The sequence below is a fragment of the Oncorhynchus clarkii genome, chromosome 3 (genome assembly GCF_045791955.1).
Source record: "Oncorhynchus clarkii lewisi isolate Uvic-CL-2024 chromosome 3, UVic_Ocla_1.0, whole genome shotgun sequence".
Classification (NCBI taxonomy): Eukaryota; Metazoa; Chordata; class Actinopteri; order Salmoniformes; family Salmonidae; genus Oncorhynchus; species Oncorhynchus clarkii.
In genome coordinates this window covers 47,455,395-47,479,511 of record NC_092149.1, presented here as the reverse complement: position 1 = coordinate 47,479,511, position 24,117 = coordinate 47,455,395, and the positions used below count along the sequence as shown (strand labels likewise).

At 40.7% G+C, this 24,117-nt stretch overlaps 1 protein-coding gene across 6 annotated transcripts in view; it reads right to left on the bottom strand.

Annotated features, from left to right (window-relative positions):
• Positions 1 to 13,151, bottom strand: part of LOC139396288 (leucine-rich repeat flightless-interacting protein 2-like) — a 76,169-nt gene extending 63,018 nt beyond the window's left edge. For 4 of the 6 annotated variants that reach the window (XR_011630747.1, XR_011630748.1, XM_071143397.1 and 1 more), the window contains exon 1: positions 12,506 to 13,151. Coding sequence is in view for 4 of the 6 variants with exons in the window: in XM_071143397.1 (XP_070999498.1) it covers positions 12,506 to 12,595 (90 nt within the window). In the remaining 2 variants the exon portion in view is untranslated. The remainder of the gene's footprint in view (positions 1 to 12,505) is intronic. The other 2 variants (XM_071143394.1, XM_071143395.1) reach the window with 2 other exon arrangements.
• Between the last annotated feature and the right edge of the window lie 10,966 nt (positions 13,152 to 24,117).

Genomic DNA, 24,117 nt, shown 5'->3' with positions numbered 1-24,117 from the left:
CAAGTACTGTAACAATTACAGGAAGGAAGTTAGAAAGCTGACAGAGTTGTTTGGTCTCACAACCTCGGGTCATACTGGCTGACCCTTTCCGATACTATTCAGAGAGAACAACATCTTCCCACCCCATAGCTCTGTTGGGGTTTCACATTTATGCACAAATACAAAAGGCCTGCAGTGCACTGTAGACCACACACACCATCGCACTGCATAAAAAGTGTGGGATGCTGACACACACACACCTCTGTGCCATTTAACAAAGTGCTGCAGGAACCTTAACCTTGCCTGTCCCCAGAATTATCTATGTTTGGTGTCAGAAGTAAGATCCAAAGTGCATGTCGATGGTATTGCCGATGGGTTCAAGTTTGAATGGAGAACATAAGATGTGCAGCATGTTTATGTGCAGCCTTTCAGAGGGGATCGAGAGAAAAAAGAAAAAAAACTCTCCAGGTCAGCGTTAAGTCCACTATTGTGGCTAATCCTTATTGTGGCTAGCTTCACATAGATGGGTCCAACCAACATTAATCAAATAACGGTCTTATAAATTAGGGTTGTTAGATTACACACACACACACACATATACATACATACATACATACATACATACATACATACGTTAGATATAGCTACTGAAACATATGTTATGCTATGTATCGATGAATCGTTGTGACATGAAATACGAGTGAGTGTGATAACTACGTAAAAAAAATGTAAGGCGTTAAATTATTGTGTGGTGTGCAGTCATATTCAGGTCCTGATTGGTCAACAAGCTTATTTCACGTCAAATAGTGTTATTTGGCACGCAAAGACCCAAAGAGCGTTCCAATAGTATGAGAAATCCTGGTTGAGAATGAAACTAAACAAATTAACAACAAAACAGCACAGCAAGTAAGTGAAATAAATAGGTTTTGATTATGTTTTAAAATGGTAAAATGGGGACATACGTAAATGACAACAAAATAACTGTGTGTGTGTGTGTGTGTAACACCTTTATTTAACTAGGCCATTCAGTTAAGAACAAATTCTTATTTACAATGACTGCCTACACCGGACCAAATTGCGCGCCGCCCTATGGGACTCCCAATCACGGCCAGATGTGATACAGCCTGGATTCGAACCAGGGACTGTAGTGATGCCTCTTGCAATGAGATGCAGTGCCTTAGAACATGTGTACACACCATGCGTCCATGTGTGTACTAGACTAGAATCCTTACATGGGCCGCTAAAATTTGAAATATCGGTATTGTTTTGGCAAGGAAAATATCTAGGGATGCACGATATAGTCAGTAAACATATTGGAATCGGGTAATATTAGCTAAAAATGCAAACATCGGTATCGGCCCAATGTCTAGTTTAACGCCGATGTTAAAAACCGATGTCAAAGCTAATGTGCATACCTATTAGAGATCGACCGATTAGGATTTTTGAACGCCGATACCGATTATTGGAGGATCAAAAAAAGCCGATACCGATTAATATAAATACAGTTGAAGTCGGAAGTTTACATACAGTTAGAATGGAGTCATTAAAACTCATTTTTCAACCGCTCCACAAATTTCTTGTTAACAAACTATAGTTTTGGCAAGTCGGTTAGGACATCTACTTTGTGCATGACACAAGTAATTACAAAAAAATAGTTTAGACCGATTATTTCACTGTATCACAATTCCAGTGATTCAGAAGTTTACATACACTAAGTTGACTGTGCCTTTAAACAGCTTTGAAAATTCCAGAAAATGTTATGGTTTTAGAACCTTCTGATAGGTTAATTGACATAATCTGAGTCAATTGGAGGTGTACCTGTGAATGTAGTATTGAAGGCCTACCTTTAAACTCAGTGCCTCTGTTTTACATCATGGGAAAATCAAAAGAAATCAGCAAAGACCTCAGAAAAAAAAAGTGTAGACCTCCACAAGTCTGGTTCATCCTTGGGAGCAATTTCCAAAACGCCTGAAGGTACCACGTTCATCTGTACAAACAATAGTACGCAAGTATAAAAGCCACGCAGCCGTCACACCGCTCAGGAAGGAAACGCATTCTGTCTCCTAGAGATGAAAGTACTTTGGTGCGAAAAGTACAAATCAATCCCAGAACAGTAGCAAAGGACCTTGTGAAGATGCTGGAGGAAACAGGTACAAAAGTATCTACATCCACAGTAACTCGAGTCGTATATCGACAAACTGAAAGGCCACTCAGCAAGGAAGAAACCACTGCTCCAAAACCGCCATAAAAAAGCCATACTCCGATTTGCAACAGCACATGGGACAAAGATCGTACTTTTTGGAGAAATGCCCTCTGGTCTGATCACACAAAAATCTAACTGTTAGCCATAATAATCATCGTTATGTTTGGAAAAAGGGGGACGCTTGTAAGCCGAAGAACACCATCCCAACCGTGAAGCATGGGGGTGGCATCATCATGTTGTGGGGGTTCTTTGCTGCAGGAGGGACTAGTGGACTTCAAAATAGATGGCACCATAAGGGGAAATTGTGTGGATATACTGAAGCAACATCTCAAGACAGTCAGAAAGTTAAAGCTTGGTTTCAAATGGGTCTTCCAAATGGAAAATGACCACAAGCATACTTCCAAAGTTGTGGCAAAATGGCTTAAGGACAACAAAGCCAAGGTATTGGAGTAGCCATCACAAAGCACTGACCTCAATCCTATAGAAAATGTGTGGGCAGAACTGAAAAAGCGTGTGCGAGCAAGGAGGCCTTCAAACCTGATTCAGTCACACCAGCTCTGTTAGGAGGAATGGGCCAGAATTTACTCAACTTATTGTGGGAAGCTGGTGGAAGGCTACCAAAAAACATTTGAACCAAGTTAAGCAATTTAAAGGCAATGCTATAGAATACTAGTTGAGTGCATGTAAACTCTGACACACTGGGAATGTGATGAAAGAAATAAAATATACACTGCTCAAAAAAATAAAGGGAACACTAAAATAACACATCCTAGATCTGAATGAATGAAATATTCTTATTAAATACTTTTTTCTTTACATAGTTGAATGTGCTGACAACAAAACTCACACAAAAATGATCAATGGAAATCAAATGTATCAACCCATGGAGGTCTGGATTTGGAGTCACACTCAAAATTAAAGTGGAAAACCACACTACAGGCTGATCCAACTTTGATGTAATGTCCTTAAAACAAGTCAAAATGAGGCTCAGTAGTGTGTGGCCTCCACGTGCCTGTATGACCTCCCTACAATGCCTGGGCATGCTCCTGGTCTCCCGATGGACCTCATCCCAGACCTGGACTAAAGCATCAGCCAACTCCTGGACAGTCTGTGGTGCAACGTGGCGTTGGCATCTCATCTCGGTACCTAATGGCAGTCAGGCAACATCTGGCGAGCACATGGAGGGATGTGCGGCCCCCCAAAGAAATGCCACCCCACACCATGACTGACCCACCGCCAAACCGGTCATGCTGGAGGATGTTGCAGGCAGCAGAACGTTCTCCACGGCGTCTCCAGACTGTCACGTCTGTCACATGTGCTCAGTGTGAACCTGCTTTCATCTGTGAAGAGCACAGGGTGAATTTGCCAATCTTGGTGTTCTCTGGCAAATGAAAAACGTCCTGCACGGAATTGGGCTGTAAGCACAACCCCCACCTGTGGACGTTGGGCCCTCATACCACCCTCATGGAGTCTGTTTCTGACCGTTTGAGCAGACACATGCACATTTGTGGCCTGCTGGAGGTCATTTTGCAGGGTTCTGGCAGTGCTCCTCCTGCTCCTCCTTGCACAAAGGCGGGGGTAGCGGTCCTGCTGCTGGGTTGTTGCCCTCCTACGGCCTCCTCCACGTCTCCTGATGTACTGGCCGGTCTCCTGGTAGCGCCTCCATGCTCTGGACACTACGCTGACAGACACAGCAAACCTTCTTGCCACAGCTCGCATTGATGTACCATCCTGGATGAGCTGCACTACCTGAGCCACTTATGTGGGTTGTAGACTCCGTCTCATGCTACCACTAGAGTAAAAGCACCGCCAGCATTCAAAAGTGACCAAAACATCAGCCAGGAAGCATAGGAACTGAGAAGTGGTCTGTGGTGATCACCTGCAGTACCACTCCTTTATTTGGGGTGTCTTGCTAATTGCCTATAATTTCCACCTATTGTCTATTCCATTTGCACAACAGCATGTGAAATGTATTGTCAATCAGTGTTGCTTCCTAAGTGGACAGTTTGATTTCACAGAAGTGTGATTGACTTGGAGTTACATTGTATTGTTTAAGTGTTCCCTTTATTTTTTTGAGCAGTGTATTTTATAACACTGAATGAACACTTATTTTAACTTAATATAATACATAAATAAAATCAATAATAAATAAACGAAACCTGTTCAATTTGGTTTAAATTATGCGAAAACAGTGTTGGAGAAGAAAGTAAAAGTGCAATATAAAAAAAGCTAACGTTTAAGTTCCTTGCTCAGAACTTTAAAATAAATGTTAATTTGTCGAATACTTTTCTGGTTACTACATGATTTCAAGTCAAAGTAGCCACCCTTTGACTTGATACCTTTGCACACTCTTGGAATTCTCTCAACCAGCTTCATGAGGTAGTCACCTGGAATGCTTTTCCAACAGCCTTGAAGGAGTTCCCACATATGCTGAGTATTTGTTGGCTGTTTTTCCTCTGCAGTCCAACTCATTCCAAACCATCTCAATTGGGTTGAGGTCGAGTGATTGTGGAGGCCAGGTCATCTGAGGAAGCAATCCATCGCTCTCCTTCTTGGTGAAATAGCTCTTACACATCCTGGAGGTGTGTTTTTGGATTATTGTCCTGTTGAAAAACAAATTATAGTCCCACTAAGCCCAAAACAAAATGGGATGGAGGGCGTATCACAGCAAATCAACCATGAAGGCCTGATTCAGGCAGTCTCCTCTGAACAGTTGATGTGTCTGTTACTTGTACTCTATGAAGCATTTATTTAGGCTGCAGTCTGAGGCGTAGTTGATTGCCGATTACTGAGGCTGGTAACTCAAATGACCTTGTCCTCTGCAGCAGAGATAACACTGGGTCTTCCTTTCCTGTTGCGGTCCTCATGAGAGCCAGTTTCATCTTAGCGCATGATGGTTTTTGCGACTGCACTTGAAGAAAATGTCAAAATGCTTGAAAGTTTCTGGATTGACTGAGCTTCTTGTCTTAAAGTAATGGACTGTCGTTTCTCTTTGCTTATTTGAGCCGTTCTTTCCGTAATATGGACTTGGTATTTTACCAAATAGGGCTATCATCTTCTGTATACCACCCCTACCTTGTCATAACAACTGATTGGTTCAAAGGTGTTAAGAAAGAAATTCCACAAATTAACGAGACACACCTGTTAATTGAAATGAATTCTAGATACCTCATGAAGCTGGTTGCGAGAATGCCAAGAGTGTGCAAAGCTGTCATGGCAAAGGGTGGCTACTTTAAAGAATCTCAAATATTTTGGATAACCCTTTTTTGGTTACTACATGATTCCATATGTGTTATTTCATAGTTGTGATATCTTCACTATCATTCTACAATGTAGAAAATTGCTGATGTCCACAAGTGAAGGGAAAAGGTGAGAGGAGAAGAGGGCATAGACAGCTGCGAGAAGAAATTATACAGTTGAAGTCAGAAGTTTACATACACCTTAGCTAGACTCAGTTTCACAACTCCCGACATTTAATCCTCGTAAAAATGCCATTTTAGGTTAGTTTGGATCACCACTTTAGGTCAGAATAGTAGAGAGAAAGATTTATTTCAGCTTGCATGTCTTTCATCACATTCCCAGTGGGTCAGAAGTTTACATACACTCAATTAGTATTTGGTAGCATTGCCTTAAATGTTTAACTTGGGTCAAACATTTCAGATAGACTTCCACAAGCTTCCCACAATAAGTTGGGTGAATTTTGGCCCATTCCTCCTGACAGAGCTGGTGTAACTGAGTCAGGTTTGTAGGCCTCCTCGCTAGCACACACTTTTTCAGTTCTGCCCACATATCTTCTATAGGATTGAGGTCTGGGCTTTGTGATGGCCACTCCAATACCTTGACTGTTGTCCTTAAGCCATTTTGCCACAACTTTGGAAGTATGCATGGGGTCATTGTCCATTTGGAAGACCCATTTCCAACCAAGCTTTACAGTGCCTTGCGAAAGTATTCGGCCCCCTTGAACTTTGCGACCTTTTGCCACATTTCAGGCTTCAAACATAAAGATATAAAACTGTATTTTTTTGTGAAGAATCAACAACAAGTGGGACAATCATGAAGTGGAACGACATTTATTGGATATTTTAAACTTTTTTAACAAATCAAAAACTGAAAAATTGGGCGTGCAAAATTATTCAGCCCCTACTTTCAGTGCAGCAAACTCTCCAGAAGTTCAGTGAGGATCTCTGAATGATCCAATGTTGACCTAAATGACTAATGATGATAAATACAATCCACCTGTGTGTAATCAAGTCTCCGTATAAATGCACCTGCACTGTGATAGTCTCAGAGGTCCGTTAAAAGCGCAGAGAGCATCATGAAGAACAAGGAACACACCAGGCAGGTCCGAGATACTGTTGTGAAGAAGTTTAAAGCCGGATTTGGATACAAAAGATTTCCCAAGCTTTAAACATCCCAAGGAGCACTGTGCAAGCGATAATATTGAAATGGAAGGAGTATTAACTTAAGGGGGCTGAATAATTTTGCACGCCCAATTTTTCAGTTTTTGATTTGTTAAAAAAGTTTGAAATATCCAATAAATGTCGTTCCACTTCATGATTGTGTCCCACTTGTTGTTGATTCTTCACAAAAAAATACAGTTTTATATCTTTATGTTTGAAGCCTGAAATGTGGTAAAAAAAGGTCGCAAAGTTCAAGGGGGCCGAATACTTTCGCAAGGCACTGTAACTTCCTGACTGATGTCTTGAGATGTTGCTTCAATATATCCACAATTTCCCCTTCTTCATGATGCGATCTACTTTGTGAAGTGAACCAGTAACACCTGTAGCAAAACACCCCCACAACATGCTGCCATCCCCATGCTTCATGGTTGGGATGGTGTTCTTCACCTTGCAAGCCTCCCCCTTTTCCTCCAAACAAAACAATGGTCATTATGGCCAAACAGTTCTATTTTTGTTTCATCAGACCAGAGGACATTTCTTCAAAAAGTAAGATCTTTGTCCCCGTGTGCAGTTGCAAACCGTAGTCTGGCTTTTTTATGGCGGTTTTGAAATAGTGTCTTCTTCCTTGCTGACTTTCAGTTTATGTCGATATAGGACTCGTTTTTACTGTAGATATAGATACTTTTGTACCCGTTTCCTCCAGCGTCTTCACAAGGTCCTTTGATGTTGTTCTGGGATTGATTTGCACTTTTCGCACCAAAGTACGTTCATCGTTAAGCGACAGAACGCGTCTACTTCCTGAGCATGACGGCTGCGTGGGCCCATGGTGTTTACACTTTCGTACTATTGTTTGTACAGATGAACGTGGTACCTTCAGGCGTTTGGAAATTGCTTCCAAGGATGAACCAGACTTCTGGAGGTCTAAATTTTTTTTCTGAGGTCTTGGCTGATTTCTTTTGATGTCAAGAAAAGAGGCACCGAGTTTGAAGATAGACTACTTTCACAGTTACACCTCCAATCGACTCAAATGATGTCGATCAGAAGCTTCTAAAGCCATGACATCATTTTCTGGAATTTTCCAAGCTGTTTAAAGGCACTGTCAACTAAGTGTATGTAAACTACTGACCCATTGGAATTGTGATACAGTGAATTATAAGTGAAATAATCTGTCTGTAAACAATTGTTGGAAAAATTACTTGTGTCATGCACAAAGTAGATATCCTAACCGACTTGCTATAGTTTGTTAACAAGAAATTTGTGGAGTGGTTGAAAAATGAGTTTTAATGACTCCAACCTAAGTGTATGTAAACTTCTGACTTCAAATGTATATACAACGAGTGATCATGCTGTTGATGTGGCTGCTATGAAAGTGAACTGTTTTTGCATGTGATCAGGGGTGTATTCATTCTGCTGATTAAGAAAGATTTAACAAACTCTTTTGTAACTGTTGAGTACACCCTAGATCAGCTAGATGCATGCAAGAGTGTGCAAGGCTGTATTGGGAAAATTTTAGTATCAGGAAGTAGCTTAAACCTGTCAATATTAAATTGAGTTGGGTGAATTGAATATGAATGACAGTCATCCAATATGCTGTAATAGAAATAAGGCCATGCTCATAAAATAATAATAATCTTCCCTCATCTTAAAATCCTTGTCCTACATAGAGGTCAAATTCAATCAGCCATTGTGTGCAGCAAGTCAACATTTCACATGCCTTTGTTTGTAATGATGAGGGTATTGATTAGGCAATATGACACAATTTCCTCTACAGCACTGACAGTACTGCTTATTCTTGACTTGTTTCTTCCTTCCTACAAACCAATCAACACAAGCATTAAGAGATTTTGACCAATGAACTGTGCTTGGGAGGGAGCCCAGTAGAAGCAAATCAACAGGAAGGCGTTTGTGATAATCTCTATGGGTCCTGTGTGTGACGTCACCAAGAGGAAGCTAACGCACAGTGCCTCCATATATGGAGACTTCCCTTTTCAGGGGTCAGAGCAGGTTAGGCTAACCGAACCCACTCGTCCATGTCTCAACATATGGAGGAAATGTTTAAAGTACTAATGTTTGCATCTGCATGTTTGTGTGAGCCTCAGTCTGCTTCTTTATTTGGCATACTTTTAGCTAAACTAATAGATTTGGAAATGCTGGAGTGAAATGAAATCTCATTGTTAAATTGCTTCATAATTTAGCCTGATTGTCCATAGGTATGCAGTTTTGAAATAAATCTCTGCCTTTATCTGTGTGTGCATGTGTACGTGACTGCATGCATGTGTGTGGTGTGCCTACGCACATGTGTAGGACTGCCAATTATCTGGCCTGTCCCATTGATGACAGTCAGATTAAGGAAGACGGTGTGTTGTGCCCCTCCTTGCTTCAGAGTCCCAGACTAATCCTCTCTTAACACTTGATTCACCCCCTCATCGCTCCACTGCCCCTCAGGCTGTCACTTAACGCTGACCTGGCAACTTAATCCGCGGCTTAAATTTGTCTCCCAACCGCACTCAGACAAAACACACCAACGTCAACAGAATACTTGACAGCCATCAGCACCGATACAGACACTGGCCTGGTCAGAGGATGCCCTGCGTCTATATTTCAATCCACCATTCTCGTGAATGGTGTTCCTGCAAAGATGATACAGCAATCCAAGACATGCCGGTTTGTAAAGGAAGTGTCATGCAGGAGCAGCAGGAATGAATGGGAACTTATTTGACACTCTCGGGGTTTCAATAGTTTCATCTTCCCTCACTATCACTTAGAAAGGCATTCCTTGTGGGTTATCCAGTGGTTATTCAACCTACACTAAAGCTTTCGCCTTCTACAGACATAATCCATATATCCTCACTGACAGTAGTGAAACAGGTTTTCAACATACATGCATTCAGATTACTCAGACCATGTTCACACTTTTCACTACAACTGCAGGTTGTAGGACGCCTATGCAGACAGATAAACAAGATCACAATGTGACTAATTGTAACTTTTGCTAACCCCCCCCATTTAGAACATTCAAATCTTAATTCAGGGTCTGAACTCTGGAAATGAATCACATGAAGCTAGTACTTGATGTCTAACCATGGTCCCTAGAGTATGTGGATTTTACAGGGAGCCATTGCGGTCAAGAAATGAGTTGATCACAGAATAGGCTACATTGAACAGGAGGTGATCATAGCACACGGTGGCACCCATGACAGAAAACACGTGCGGAGATAATTTCTTCTGGAAGCTCCAATGGCATTAGAAAGAGTTCTAGCTACTTTTAAAAACAAACCAAATGCCTTAGAAATGTGCACGTATAATTGCACAATGGCATTACAAACAATGGACACTCATATGGGCTTGCGCCCAGGACAATTAGCTTATTGTTAAAAAAAAAAAAAAGAAGTGGTTCCACTACAAAAGCAGTAAGCACCCTTGCCAAAGATGATCCCAAACTATTTACCTGACAAACAGTGCACTTAAAATGATTTTTTTTTCTCCATTAGTCCATTAATCATATGACACAAAGGGTGTCACTCATGCAGGCAGAAATACAGCAGGTAAGTGCTATATCTTAAACTTGGCTGTTAACATGCAAACATTTTTGGGACTGTATTTACAAAAACATTAAACTACCAAAAGATTGTTTGAGTGTCCCCTCAGCAAGTGTTAAGACGCTGTTTTGTGTATCAAATGTATGAGGTAAATCCCTCTACAGCCATACTAATTCAAAGATGGAGTCTGTGCCTCCTTACAATCAACACTGGGTACTATTCCAAGACTCAATTGTGAGGACACTATCTGTGTCGAACATGTAATTGCTGATGGACTGCTTCATTCCCATATCCCAACCTTTGGTCTGAATAATACTTCAGAGTTTCTTGTATTGAAAACAGTGGGCACGCTATTTGTCATCCATAGAATATTACCACCTGCTCATGTGGGATATGTTTTGAATGGTTCATACGAGTAACTCTGGTGCAGCCATAAGATCCCTATTATTAATGGCATACAAATAGAAGCTTAATTCAGATCAACTGCCTCTGATCGTCAGGCTATAAGAATTAGAGGTTGACCGATTAATCGGCATGGCCTATCCCCCACGACAGACCCAATCTGAATGCAGTGTGCAGTAACAGCTGATATTTCAGGGCCTTTCTATTTTTAAAGCCTTTTTAGCAGAATCGGCTAGCACATCCGGACTGACAGACCATCCTGTCAGAGGGGCTGCCAGTGTGGGACTCAACTCAATCTGCACTTAAAAGGGCACTGTTTTTCTCTTTACTGACTAGCAGTTATAGTATACTGCATTTAGCCAACTGTCCTGAAACTACACCAAGCTACCTTCCAACAGCAAACAGTCCAACGACAATTGTTTTTTAACCAAACCATAACTCAGGAAACGTGCAAAGGCAGCTATAGGGAACTGCCCCTTGACAAACTTTAAAAAAATCAAAAGCCTAAAACACAACTAGCAACTTCAACAGCACGTTCTGCCCACTGCACATTGACTACAGGAAGCAACAATGACTAAACTGCAGGAATGTGCAACTCCAGACAAATACCCCCAGACTGTAAAGTAAATAAAGTCTGCTAACTTGATACCAGAAAAGTAAAACGGTCAAATAGCCAACTGCTACAGACTTGCCAAGGGTAATGATGAAGCAGCAGACACTAGAGTGAGTCTGGTGTGTGAGGTGAGATACAAAGTTCATGCAACATCCGGTACGAGTCTGAACAGACCACACTTCCTTCTATTCAACAGTGGCGTTTCTAACCGTGGTGCATTGCAGGTCCCATTCTATTAGAGGGACCACACTGGTGAAGTACTACCCTCTAGGTCGTGGACTTCTAAAAACTGCCTGAGCTGTATTACCAAAAGTGTCTTAAGATGGTCGGCTCGGTACAGCATGATGATATGACCATTTAAGAACTAGAAAGAGTGTGCATTTGGCACCCTCAGAAAGTCACCGTATGTAGGGTGTCCAATCCAAAAACAAATGTTTTGACCAATGGATAAAATTATATATTCATTGGTGTTGATAGTCCTGTAAGAAAACCAATGGTTCGAGCCACATGTCTTGATCATAGTCCATTCAAATGTTAGTTCAACAGTGAACTTTCTTCTAAAATCCAGAAAACAATAGTGGGGCTCCCAAGTGGCACAGCCATCTAAAGCACTGCATCTCCTCACAAGAGACATCACTATAGTACATGGTTTGAATCCAGGCTGTATCACATCCGGCCATGATTGGGAGTCCCATAGGGCGGTGCACAATCGGCCCAGCTTTGTCCGGAGTAGGCCGCAATTGTACATTTTATTTAACTAGGCAAGTCAGTTAAGAACAAACTCTTATTTACAATGATGGCCTAGGAACTGTCTTGTTCAGGAGCAGAACAACAGATTTTTACCTTGTCAGCTCAGGGATTTGATCTAGCAACCTTTTGGTTACTGGCCCAACACTCTAACCAATAAGAAATACGCTTTTTTAAATTTTTATTAACAGACTTGCCTAGTTTAATCAAATGTTAAATAAAAAATAGTGGTAAGATAGATATCTATTTTGAGACATTACATAGTATTTTCATAATTTAGTATATATTGGAGGACATTGGATGCACCGGAGCTCAATTTAGTGTCTTGGCAAAGGGGTGTGAATACGTACAGAAATATCTAATTTATTAATTTAATACATTGTGTGTAGATAGATTTAAAAATGTAAGCAATTTTGAATTTAGGCTGTAACACAAGATTTAGAATATATCAAAATATATTCCTGCCAGCTTGGCAAAAGGTGAGGGAAAAAGATGAGGGTGAAATAATATGAATACTGTCAAGTGGACATTGGTTCTACTGACTTCACCAATAACTGTGTGAAAAATATAGGCTACTTCCCACTTCCGTATAGTTTTCTAATATATATATTTTTTTAAGTACCTCTCTTGCAATGAGATTAAGGGTATCATCCTCGGCCGTCGACCTGTCCTTAATGGGATTTCTTTTACGTCCTGTGCCCTGAGTCCCCATGTCTTGGTTTCTGCCCGGTAATTAGGCTACTGGTCCAAATCGTTGAAGGTAGAAGAGGAATCCAAAGCACGTCTCAAGGAAAGAAAATACAACTAGCCTGTCACAATGTTGGGAGAAACATTTGTCAAATAACAAATGACTGGGCAAACCGTTCGTTACCACTCGCGACATTGGTCATTGGGTTACATCCGTCTTCAAGACCTCTTCCTGTGAGGTTTCTATCCAAACGCTAAATTGGACATTTCTAACAAACATTGCAGTCGTTTGTATCGAATCCGCCCATTTGTAACACGTGAGCTGCCCAGAGGAAATCACAAATAGTTGAGTACCCTGGTAAACACGCATAATAAAGATAAATTGACTGGCAATATATCTATTAAGATATGGAATCCAAATAATTTAATAGGCTATGTGAGATTTGTTTTAAACATAAAAATGCTATTAAAAAAAATTAAAACTACTTTGAATTGTATCTTTGTAAATCCACTTGGTTAACCCGCTTGGACAGAGACGCGATGTTGCAGAGCAGCCTTTAAAGTAAATGCATGCTTGATATGAAAGGCTTCGTATGGCGGGTGTGACGCAAATTCATTTTCCGGGGCTCATGCAGGCAGCGACCAAATTGCCATGGGACTACAGCAGTCTCTCACACCCTCGCCACTATTTTTAATGATGAGTTTTGAGCGCTAAAACAAATCTTGTCGTGTACGTCTTAAAGGCAAGGACTATGACAAATGGCTATGCATATTTCATAACAATAACATTATATTTGATCCACTTATGTTCAAAAGCTCCCATTTGTTGTGAAAACGATGTTCTATAGAATATTATTATATTTTCTTTCCCTCCATGTCCATTAAATTAATTAACTATGAAGTATTTCAACAGTGATTGGGTTAGGCCTATTTGTATTTATTTGGAATTATATAATGTGCTTTTCAAGATTGTAGACTAGCCATAAACAAAATATGGTAACATTGTAACTTAAAGGGATACTTCAGGATTTTGTCAATGAGGCCCTTTATCTACTTTCCCAGTCATATCAAATCAATCAAATCAACCTTTATTGGTCGCATACACAGATTTTCAGATGTTAGTGCAGGTGCAGCAAATTGCTTGTGTTTGTAGCTCCAACTGTGCAGTAATACCTAGCAATAAATAAAACAAATACACACCTAATTCAGAAAAATGTAAAGTTCTATAGAATGAGCCATGACTAGATACAGTATATACATATAAAGTGGGTGAAACAGTATGTAAACATTATTAAAGTGACCAGTGTTCAATGGCTCCATGTACATAGGGCAGCAGTCTCTAAGGTGCAGGGTGGGGTATCGGGTGGTAACCGGCTAGAACAGTGACTAAGGATCAGGGCAGGGTACTTACTGGTGAAGCTAGTGGTGAAACAGTTTCTCAGTCTCTTGGTCCCAGCTTTGATGCACTTGAACTGTCTCCGTCTTTTGGATGGTAGCGGGGTGAACAGGCCATGGTTCGGGTGGCTGAGATCCTTGATGGTCTTCTTGGCCTTCCTGTTACACCGGGTGCTGTAGATATCCTGGAGGGCAGGAAGTGTGCCCCTGGTGATTCGTTGGGTTGACTGCACCACCCTCTGGAGAGTCCTGCGGTTGCAGACGATGCATTTGCCGTACCAGGCAATGACACAGCCCGACATGATGCTTTCAATGGTGCATCTGTAGAAGTTTGTGGGGTCTTAGGGGCCAAGCCAAATGTCTTCGGCCTCCTGAGGTTGAAGAGGCGTTGTTGCGCCTTCTTCACTATGCTGTCTGTGTGAAGGGACCATTTCAGGTTGTCAAGGATTTCCATGCTGAGGAACTTGAAGCTTTTGACCCTCTCCACTGCAGCCCTGATGAACACATTGATTAAACAAATTATATATAGGCTGTTAACTAGTGCTAGTGCAATTGCTAAGTTTAGTTAGCATTAACTCGCAAAACTACCTCTAACGTATTTCATACTGGACACAGAGACAAAAACGTCAGAATCATAGCCAAAATCCTGAAGTATCCCTTTAAATTCTATTGAGTCATGGTTGTTCCTCCATAAGCCAAACTGTTGCCTAATTGTTGATCCATGTTGTCTTATTTGACTATTATCACTATAGGAAGTCAATTAAACTCATTGAATTGATCATAGAAGCAATACAACCCAGACAATAGCATATTTAGAAATGTAGTTCAAGTTTTTGGAATCTGTAACACTGTCCATAAACTTGGAAATCTCTCAAAACGTTAGGCTCATAAATTGACTTGGCCTACAAGCAATGCCTTCCTCTGGTGTTGGTCACATGTCTTGCAACAAACCTGAGAGATATCTAGACTTGAGAGGCTTCACTGAGTTGACACAGGGTTGACCATTAAAAAACTCGGACTTGTTTCACTACGTTGGCAAAAATAGGTTTTTTTGTTTAATGATTTTGATATAATTCCAATGCAATATCAACATACCTGTTTTACAGGGTAAAACCACACATTGTCCTTCAGGCCAATATTGGGTTTTATATAAATCTTTCATAACAAACCACATAAAACAATCAGGCCATACATTCCTGCAGGACATGCAAGTGTATGAGGTTTGCTGATGGTTGTATACACATTTTTGTATAATCAGCAATATAGTAGTAACCACCCACTGGGCACACATTGAATTGATGTCTGTTCCCAGGGGGGCAGTCAACTGACTCACTTGTTTTTTGTATTTCACATTGAAACATCCTTCATTGTTGTAATACAGTGCATTCTGAAACTTTTTCCACATTTTGTTAACCTGTTACAGCCTTATTCTAAAATGGATGCAATAGTTTTCTCCCCTCATAAATCTGCACACAATACCTCATAATGCCAAAGCAAATTAGGTTTTTATCAATTTTGTCAAATTTATAAAAAAATAAACCTGAAATATCACATTTACATAAGAATTCAAAACAAGCTTGGCACACCTGTATTTGGGGAGTTTCTCCCATTGTTATCTGCAGATCCTCTCAAGCTCTGTCAGGCTGGATGGGGAGCGTCGATGCACAGCTATTTTCAGGTCTCTACAGAGATGTTAGATCGGATTCAAGTCTGGGCTCTGGGCTCTCATTCAGAGACTTATCCCGAAGCCACTCCTGCATTGTCTTGGCTGTGTGCTTAGGGTTGTTGTCCTGTTGGAAGGTGAACCTTCGCCCCAGTCTGAGGTCCTGAGCGCTCTGGAGCAGGTTTTCATCAAGGATCTCTCTGTACTTTGCTCCGTTCATCTTTCTCTTGATCCTGACTCGTCTCCCAGTCCCTACCGCTGAAAAAAATCCCCACAGCATGATGCTGCCACCACCATGGTTCTCTCTACCAATGCCACCAGATTATACTTTCTATTGGTGTTATCTATTCGGTAACATTCCACAAGTAAATGTAATAAATAATTTTAAAAAAAATACATGATATAGGTTCATTAAATAATTGAAAGGAACACTTAGATGATTTATTAGCCATGTGGATATAAGTATTTTAGGCATATCATGTGAATTAGGCCTCATGTAAAATCATTGTCAAAAGTGCAAGAGATACTGTTGCATGACAAACAGGTGCTGTTAGATTACAGTATACTTTATCTGACCGTTTGGAACAGTGTAAACCATACTAAATAAAGTTGAAGTAATATCAGAAAGGTTGTTCTATGAAAAAAAAAAGTAAAGCCTTTAATACAGCACTGGAAAGTTTAAAAATAGCTGGATTTGTGAAATTGCTTTATCTGACATTTTGCAGTTGCACGAGGCTTGGTAATGATATAATAAGTAGGATATTAAATGAACACTCAAATAGGCAACAGAAAGCTGGAACAGCATAGGGCTGAGTGACTCACTCATTCCTGGCTTTCGTTCAAAAAAGTTATATTATAATGCAGGGTTAAAGAGACATTCTTTCTGATTGTCTCTCCTCTCGCTACAGCTACTTTTGTTTGAATTATTATGTTGATTATAATAAATTCATATATTTGTAGGGGTTGATGCATTTTTCATTAGGGTACATCTGGTCTGTGATATTGAGTTAGAAACGTATAACTTTAGAGTACTACACTTTACAATAGGAGAGAAACAAAATGGTGCAGTTTGAGGCAATGTGGTGGAGAGTGATGCAGGTGCTGGAGATGGGGGTGTGAGAAGGCGGGTCTGGGCAGGTGGGATGTAGTTGTTGTTTGTATGTGTATGTTTTGTATTGTCTAAAAATATCAAATAAAATCTTACAAAAAAATGTAATAAGGAAAAATGACAAGCTTGTAGCACATGTCCTATTATTGTCATGCCCTGATCTGTTTCACCTGTTCCTGTGATTGTCTCCACCCCTTCCAGGTGTTGCTTATTTTCCCCAGTGTATTTATCCCTGTGTTTCCTGTCTCTCCGTGCCAGTTTCTCTTGTATGTTTAGTCAAGTCAATCAGTGTGTTTTTCCCCATACTCCTTTTGCTATTCTCCTTTTTCCAGTTCTCCCGGTTTTCACCCTTGCTTGTTTCTGGACTCTGTACTCTCTACCTCAAATAGACGTGGCATAAGCTCAAAACTTTTAATTAAGAAACCACTGTAGTAGCCAATATCAGGGTGACAGTCACAGTAAGCACAAGCATACAACGCATGAAGCCACAGTACACTGATCATAAATGCTTTTAATTTAAAAAAAAATAATTGTCCGTTTTATAACTGAAAATGTACAATTATTTGTGGAAAACTAACATTGAAATATGTCTCAGACTCAAGCAGAAGTCCAAACTCTCATGATATGGTAGCTCAAATGTATGGTAGTTGGGTGGTAAGAAACAAGAAAAAAACGCAAAATCAAAACCGTCTATAGCGGAGCACTACGACACACCCACTCCTTTCCACATGCCCACTATTTACTTTTTGACACACCCACTCTTTTCCACACGCCCACTACTTTCCTTTTGACACACCCACTCCTTTCCACACACCCACTACATTCCTTTTCGACACACCCACTCGCCCATACTGCACTTGTAGCTGCTCTCTCTTTGTCTCTGGGAAACAAGGTCTTGTTTTTTATTTAACACTAGTATTGTCTTTAGCTTGACTTCTTTCTTTAGTGTTTCTTCAGGTGATATCAGAATTTTCTTTGGCTTTATTCTTGTACAGCCTAGTTGGTGTGGGGTATGTACAATGAATTCATATTGTGGTCTGCTCTCCAAGGCTGGTCTTTGGTTTGATCTTCACCTACAATCAGCTAAATTAGAGAGACAAACCATCATAATTCTGCACATTCTTTCCTGGCTTCACATTAACTTGTGCCTACTTGTGTGCTTGTGAGTTCTTAAGCTAAAACTACAACACCATATATTCTATTCCATGACTCGCTGGCTTTGTCTGTACCAGTAACAGAGAGGCCAGGACTTGACTTACAATTCAGTAAGGATGAGTTTAAGTGCACTTTACCCACCGTAGACCAGCATTATGGTCATAGTGCTATGTGGCCAAAGCTATGTCCATATTCGCCTGGCATTTTCTTTCAGCTGTGCAATTTTTGCATTTTTCTGGAACTTGTTTTTTCATATACCGTAGTAGTATCTTATTTCAAAACCACAAGCTAAGTTGTCTCTCTGGTATATTTTTGTCATGAAAATGTTTTGCTATGCTGTTTTGCTAAAAATGTATTTATTTCACAAGGTTGCCAAAGTAACTGCTTATAATTTCCTGTATGTATTAGGGGGTGTGGTATACGTTTCAGTAACATTTTAATACTGTCACTGGGCTCTACCTCAGAGATCTGGTTGAAGAAAGTTGCCTCATAGGGTAGGTTACTGTATGTCTTTATTCTACCTGGTGTCACAGTATATTCTGTCCCCCCCAGGTGCCTACCTCACCCAGGTGGTATGTCTGAATGATGTCACACTTCGCTTTGAGATCTGGGATAATCCGGAGGAGCCCACGATGCACTGGTGGTATACGATATCAGCAAACAGGTAAAACTAACACGCACATGCACAAATGCACACAAACACACACTGGATGTAGATTGCTTATACCAAATGCATGTCCTGTGTGTGTGTGTGTGTGTATGTTTAAGTGCACTTGTGTGTGTGTGTGTGCACGGGTGGGTGTGTGTATTTAGGAGAGCTTCATAAGGTCCCAGCTGTGGCTTAGGGAGCTGGAGAAGCACTGTATCCCAGGTTCCATCGTGAGGGTTCTACTAGGGAACAAGGGGGACATTTCAGAGCTGCGCCAGGTGACATTACAGGCACTGCACTCACTGTATACAACAACACACACACACAAATACATGTACACACTCTTGCATAGTCAGACTTGCACCCACCCTCATAACACACCCACATACACTGTACATGTAACAGCACACAAACACATTCACACAGACTATAGGGAGACTGTAGGGAGTCATACATATGTCCTACGGGGATATTGACAGCATTCCTATATGATGACCATTCTGACATAATCATCCCTCTCCCATCCCACAAACCTATACACATTGTACTGTACTTTCACAATGGTCACCACGTGACAGCAATGCATTTTCCCACTCATATTCACTCATATACTATTTTATCCTCTCTATTTATTTCATAGGAAGGACATGCTTTTTATGGAGACCTTGGCCAAGTCAGGGAATCAAGTCAGTGAACTGATGCTGGCTATTGGTAAGTAATTGGGCATCTGTAAGAATCATCATTGTACTCAATATATATGTTATTATATTTCTCAATTTCTGTTCTTTGATGTTCAAAATTGCGACATAAAACATTGTCTCACAGCTTTAAATGTGTAGGTCTGAAGATACACCACTAGAGAGCAGCAGATACAGACAGAAACATAAATGATCCATATATCTTATAATGGAACATTTAGTCGATACAGAAGAAAGGTGAGAAAGCAGCAATGTTTGGTGAGGAATATAGATGGATGCGGAGTGTGTGATCCCTCTCTGTCAGCCCAGGGTGAAGAGGAGTGTGATTCAGCAGCAAGTCAGCCTGATAGAGTGGCAGGAGACAGTTAGTGAACCTGCACTACTCTGAGAACCTACATCAGCCACTGGCAATCTGTTGCCCCTCCATTGGACCCTTATGTGTGTTCTATGTGGATAGGTGTATAGGTTTGTGTGTATGTGTTTGTGTGTGTGTTGTTGTTAAGAGAGATGATAAGATTACAGACCGGATGGAACTGCAGTTCCCCATGCCCTTTTAGTTTGATCACCCAAATGTGAAATCCTTAAGGACAGAGGAGAAACTATGTTCAAAGATTTAAGGTTAACCAAAATCAAACTTTTCCTTACTTATGTACAGTGCATTCGGAAAGTATTCAGACCCCTTCTCTTTTTCCACATTTGTGACTCGTTTCAGGAAACTTCTCTTGTCGTGCGTCACTGCTTCACAGGAGTGCCATTTTATCGTAAACCTTCTTTAATCAAAATGCATTTTGGGTCAGAAATGCCTTCTGTAACTTTCATGTGCCTTAATAGCAAACTTGTATACCATCTGTAAATATGAATAAAATTGTTAAATTATGAGCTTAGTAGGTTTAGCCACGGAAAAAGTCAGCAACCTTCCCGCTAGACATGAGTGGACTGGATATGCCAAGAGTTGAGTTCGGATTGGTCTGTCATGTAGCACACTTCTGTCTATAACATGAGCTGGTCAGTATGTGTAGGTATTCCATTCGAACGCAGCTTTTTTTAAAGATAACACGTAATAGAACTGCATAAGTTTTGATCTCCACTTTCTGGAGGACCAGAAATCAGTGGAAATAGAGTGTGATAGCTAAGGAGATTATGAAAATTCTGCCGTTTGATTGCAAATATGCAGATGGATTCGAAAAGAGAACACACAGAAGGCTGTTGTATAAAACACCTGTCTCCGGATTACATCTTCAAACTAAGGGCAACCATGGTATCCATGACAGAGAGGGAGAAGCGTCCATCCATGTATACGGTAAGATAGTCTAGCTAGCTACCATTTCAGATATTACACATTTCTAATTTTCCCAGAAAGTAGTTTTCATTTCAAATTAAAGTGTATTGTTAGCTAACTAGCTAACATTAGCTGGCTGGCTAGCTAGCTAAAGTTACGTGTATGATCTGTGTAGTAATATTATTAATATCTCAGAGCCATTTGCATGGCTAGTTATAGCCTAATGTTAGCCAGCTAACATTGAACATGGTTGATTAGCTACCAGCAGATTCACGAAGGGTAGTAACGTTATGAGTTGGGATTACAGTTCATTGTTTAGCCAGCAACTCCAGATTAAATTTAGGAACACATCCACAGTATAAACCAGCCTTTAGTCTTGAAATCTTTGATTGTTTAGCACATAGCCTCACATGTGAATCATTTAAGAGATGTGTGGGGCTAAACTTAAGAGGGTGTGAATGATGCTGAATGGGTGTAGACAATGAAGAGCTCTCCAGTAGGTACCAAAACATTCAAGGGCCATTTTCTCTAAAGTGATGTTACAAGTTTATCAACTTTCAAAGCAGAATTACTTTCCCATTGTACCTCAACTATAGCGTATGACATACCATTTTGTAACTCTGAGTCTCTACTTTTATCCAAAGTAAAAAACACCTTTTCAAATGTTTTCTAATAAGACCAAATCGAGTCGGTCGGTCACATTTTGTTACGTTACAGCCTTATTCTAAAATGGATTAAACAAATGTTTTTCCTCATCAATCTACACACAATACCCCATAATGACAAAGTGAAAACAGGTTTTTAGAAATGTTTGCAATAAAAAAAATACAAAAAATAAAAAATATATAAAACAGAAATACCTTATTTACATAAGTATTCAGACCCTTTGCTATGAGACTCAAAATTCAATCAATCAAATGTATTTATAAAGCCCTTTTTACATCGGCCAATGTCACAAAGTGCTATACAGAAACCCAGCCTAAAACCCCAAACAGCAAGCAATGCAGATGTAGAATCACGATGGCTAGGAAAAAACTCCCTAGAAAGGCAGGAACCTAGAAAGACACCTAGAGAAGAACCAGGCTCTGAGGGGTGGAGATTATAACAGTACATGGCCAATATGTTCAAATGTTCATAGATGACCAGCGGGGTCAAATGTATAGGGTGCAACAGGTCAGCACCTCAGGAGTAAATGTCAGTTCGCTTTTCATAGCCGATCATTTAGAATTCGAGAGAGAGAGAGAGCATATTTAAATTCACACACCTGATAAGACAGGAGAAATACTCCAGATATAACAGACAGACCCTAACCCCCGACACAAACTATTGCAGCATAAATACTGGAGGCTGAGACAGGAGGGGTCGGGTTCGTGGACAGGAAGATCACGTCAGTGACTCAACCCACTCAAGTGTCGCACCCCTCCTAGGGACAGCATGGAAGAGCACCAGTAAGCCAGCGACTCAGCTCCCGTAATGGGTTAGAGGCAGAGAATCCCATTCGAGAGAGGGGAACTGGCCAGGCAGAGACAGCCAGTGCGGTTCGTCGGTCCAGTGCCTTTCTGTTCACCTTCACACCCCTGGACCAGACTACACTCAATCATACGACCTACTGAAGAGATGAGTCTTCAATAAACACTTAAAGGTCGAGACTGAGTCTGCATCTCTCACATGGATAGCGAGACCATTCTATAGCTCTATAGGAGAAATCCCTGCCTCCAGCTGATTGTTTAGAAATTCTAGGGACAATAAGGAGGCCTGCATCTTGTGACCATAGCGTATGTGTAGGTATGTACGGCAGGACCAAATCACATAGATTAGGTAGGAGCAAGCCCATGTAATGCTTTGTAGGATAGCAGTAAAACCTTGAAATCAGCCCTAAGAAGCCAGTGTGGAGAGGCTAGTACTGAAGTAATACTTGTTTCTTGGAACCTAGAACTAGCATCTCTGTTTTGTCTGAGTTTAAAAGTTAACAAAATTGCCGCCATCTACTTCCTTACGTCTGAAACACAGTCTACCAGGGAGGGCAATTTTGGGCCTTCACCATGTTTCATCAAAATTTTACAGCTGTGTATCGTCCGCATAGCAGTGAAAGTTAACATTATGTTTCCGAATGACATCACCAAGAGGTAAATATACAGTGAAAACAATAGTGGTCCTAAAACGGAACCTTGAGGAACACCGAAATTTACATTTGATTTGTCAGAGGACAAACCATCCACAGAGACAAACTGATATCTTTCCAACAGATAAAATCTAAACCAGGCCAGAACTTGTCCGTGTAGATCAATTTGGGTTTCCAATCTCTCCAAAAGAATGTGGTGATCAATGGTATTAAAAGCAGCCGTAAGGTCTAGGAGCACGAGGACAGATGCAGAGCCTTGATCTGATGCTATTAAAAGGTAATTTACCACCTTCACAAGTGCAGTCTCAGTGCTATGATGGGGTCTAAAACCAGACTGAAGCGTTTCGTATATGCATTGTTTGTCTTCAGGAAGGCAGTGAGTTCAAATCAAATTTATTTACAGTGCCTTGAGAAAGTATTCGGCCCCCTTGAACTTTGCGACCTTTTGCCACATTTCAGGCTTCAAACATAAAGATCTAAAACTGTATTTTTTTGTGAAGAATCAACAACAAGTGGGACACAATCATGAAGTGGAACGACATTTATTGGATATTTCAAACTTTTTTAACAAATCAAAAACTGAAAAATTGGGCGTGCAAAATTATTCAGACCCTTTACTTTCAGTGCAGCAAACTCTCTACAGAAGTTCAGTGAGGATCTCTGAATGATCCAATGTTGACCTAAATGACTAATGATGATAAATACAATCCACCTGTGTGTAATCAAGTCTCCGTATAAATGCACCTGCACTGTGATAGTCTCAGAGGTCCGTTAAAAGCGCAGAGAGCATCATGAAGAACAAGGAACACACCAGGCAGGTCCGAGATACTGTTGTGAAGAAGTTTAAAGCCGGATTTGGATACAAAAATATTTCCCAAGCTTTAAACATCCCAAGGAGCACTGTGCAAGCGATAATATTGAAATGGAAGGAGTATCAGACCACTGCAAATCTACCAAGACCTGGCCGTCCCTCTAAACTTTCAACTCATACAAGGAGAAGACTGATCTGATCAGAGATGCAGCCAAGAGGCCCATGATCACTCTGGATGAACTGCAGAGATCTACAGCTGAGGTGGAAGACTCTGTCCATAGGACAACAATCAGTCGTATATTGCACAAATCTGGCCTTTATGGAAGAGTGGCAAGAAGAAAGCCATTTCTTAAAGATATCCATAAAAAGTGTCGTTTAAAGTTTGCCACAAGCCACCTGGGAGACACACCAAACATGTGGAAGAAGGTGCTCTGGTCAGATGAAACCAAAATTGAACTTTTTGGCAACAATGCAAAACGTTATGTTTGGCGTAAAAGCAACACACCATCCCCACTGTCAAACATGGTGGTGGCAGCATCATGGTTTGGGCCTGCTTTTCTTCAGCAGGGACAGGGAAGATGGTTAAAATTGATGGGAAGATGGATGGAGCCAAATACAGGACCATTCTGGAAGAAAACCTGATGGAGTCTGCAAAAGACCTGAGACT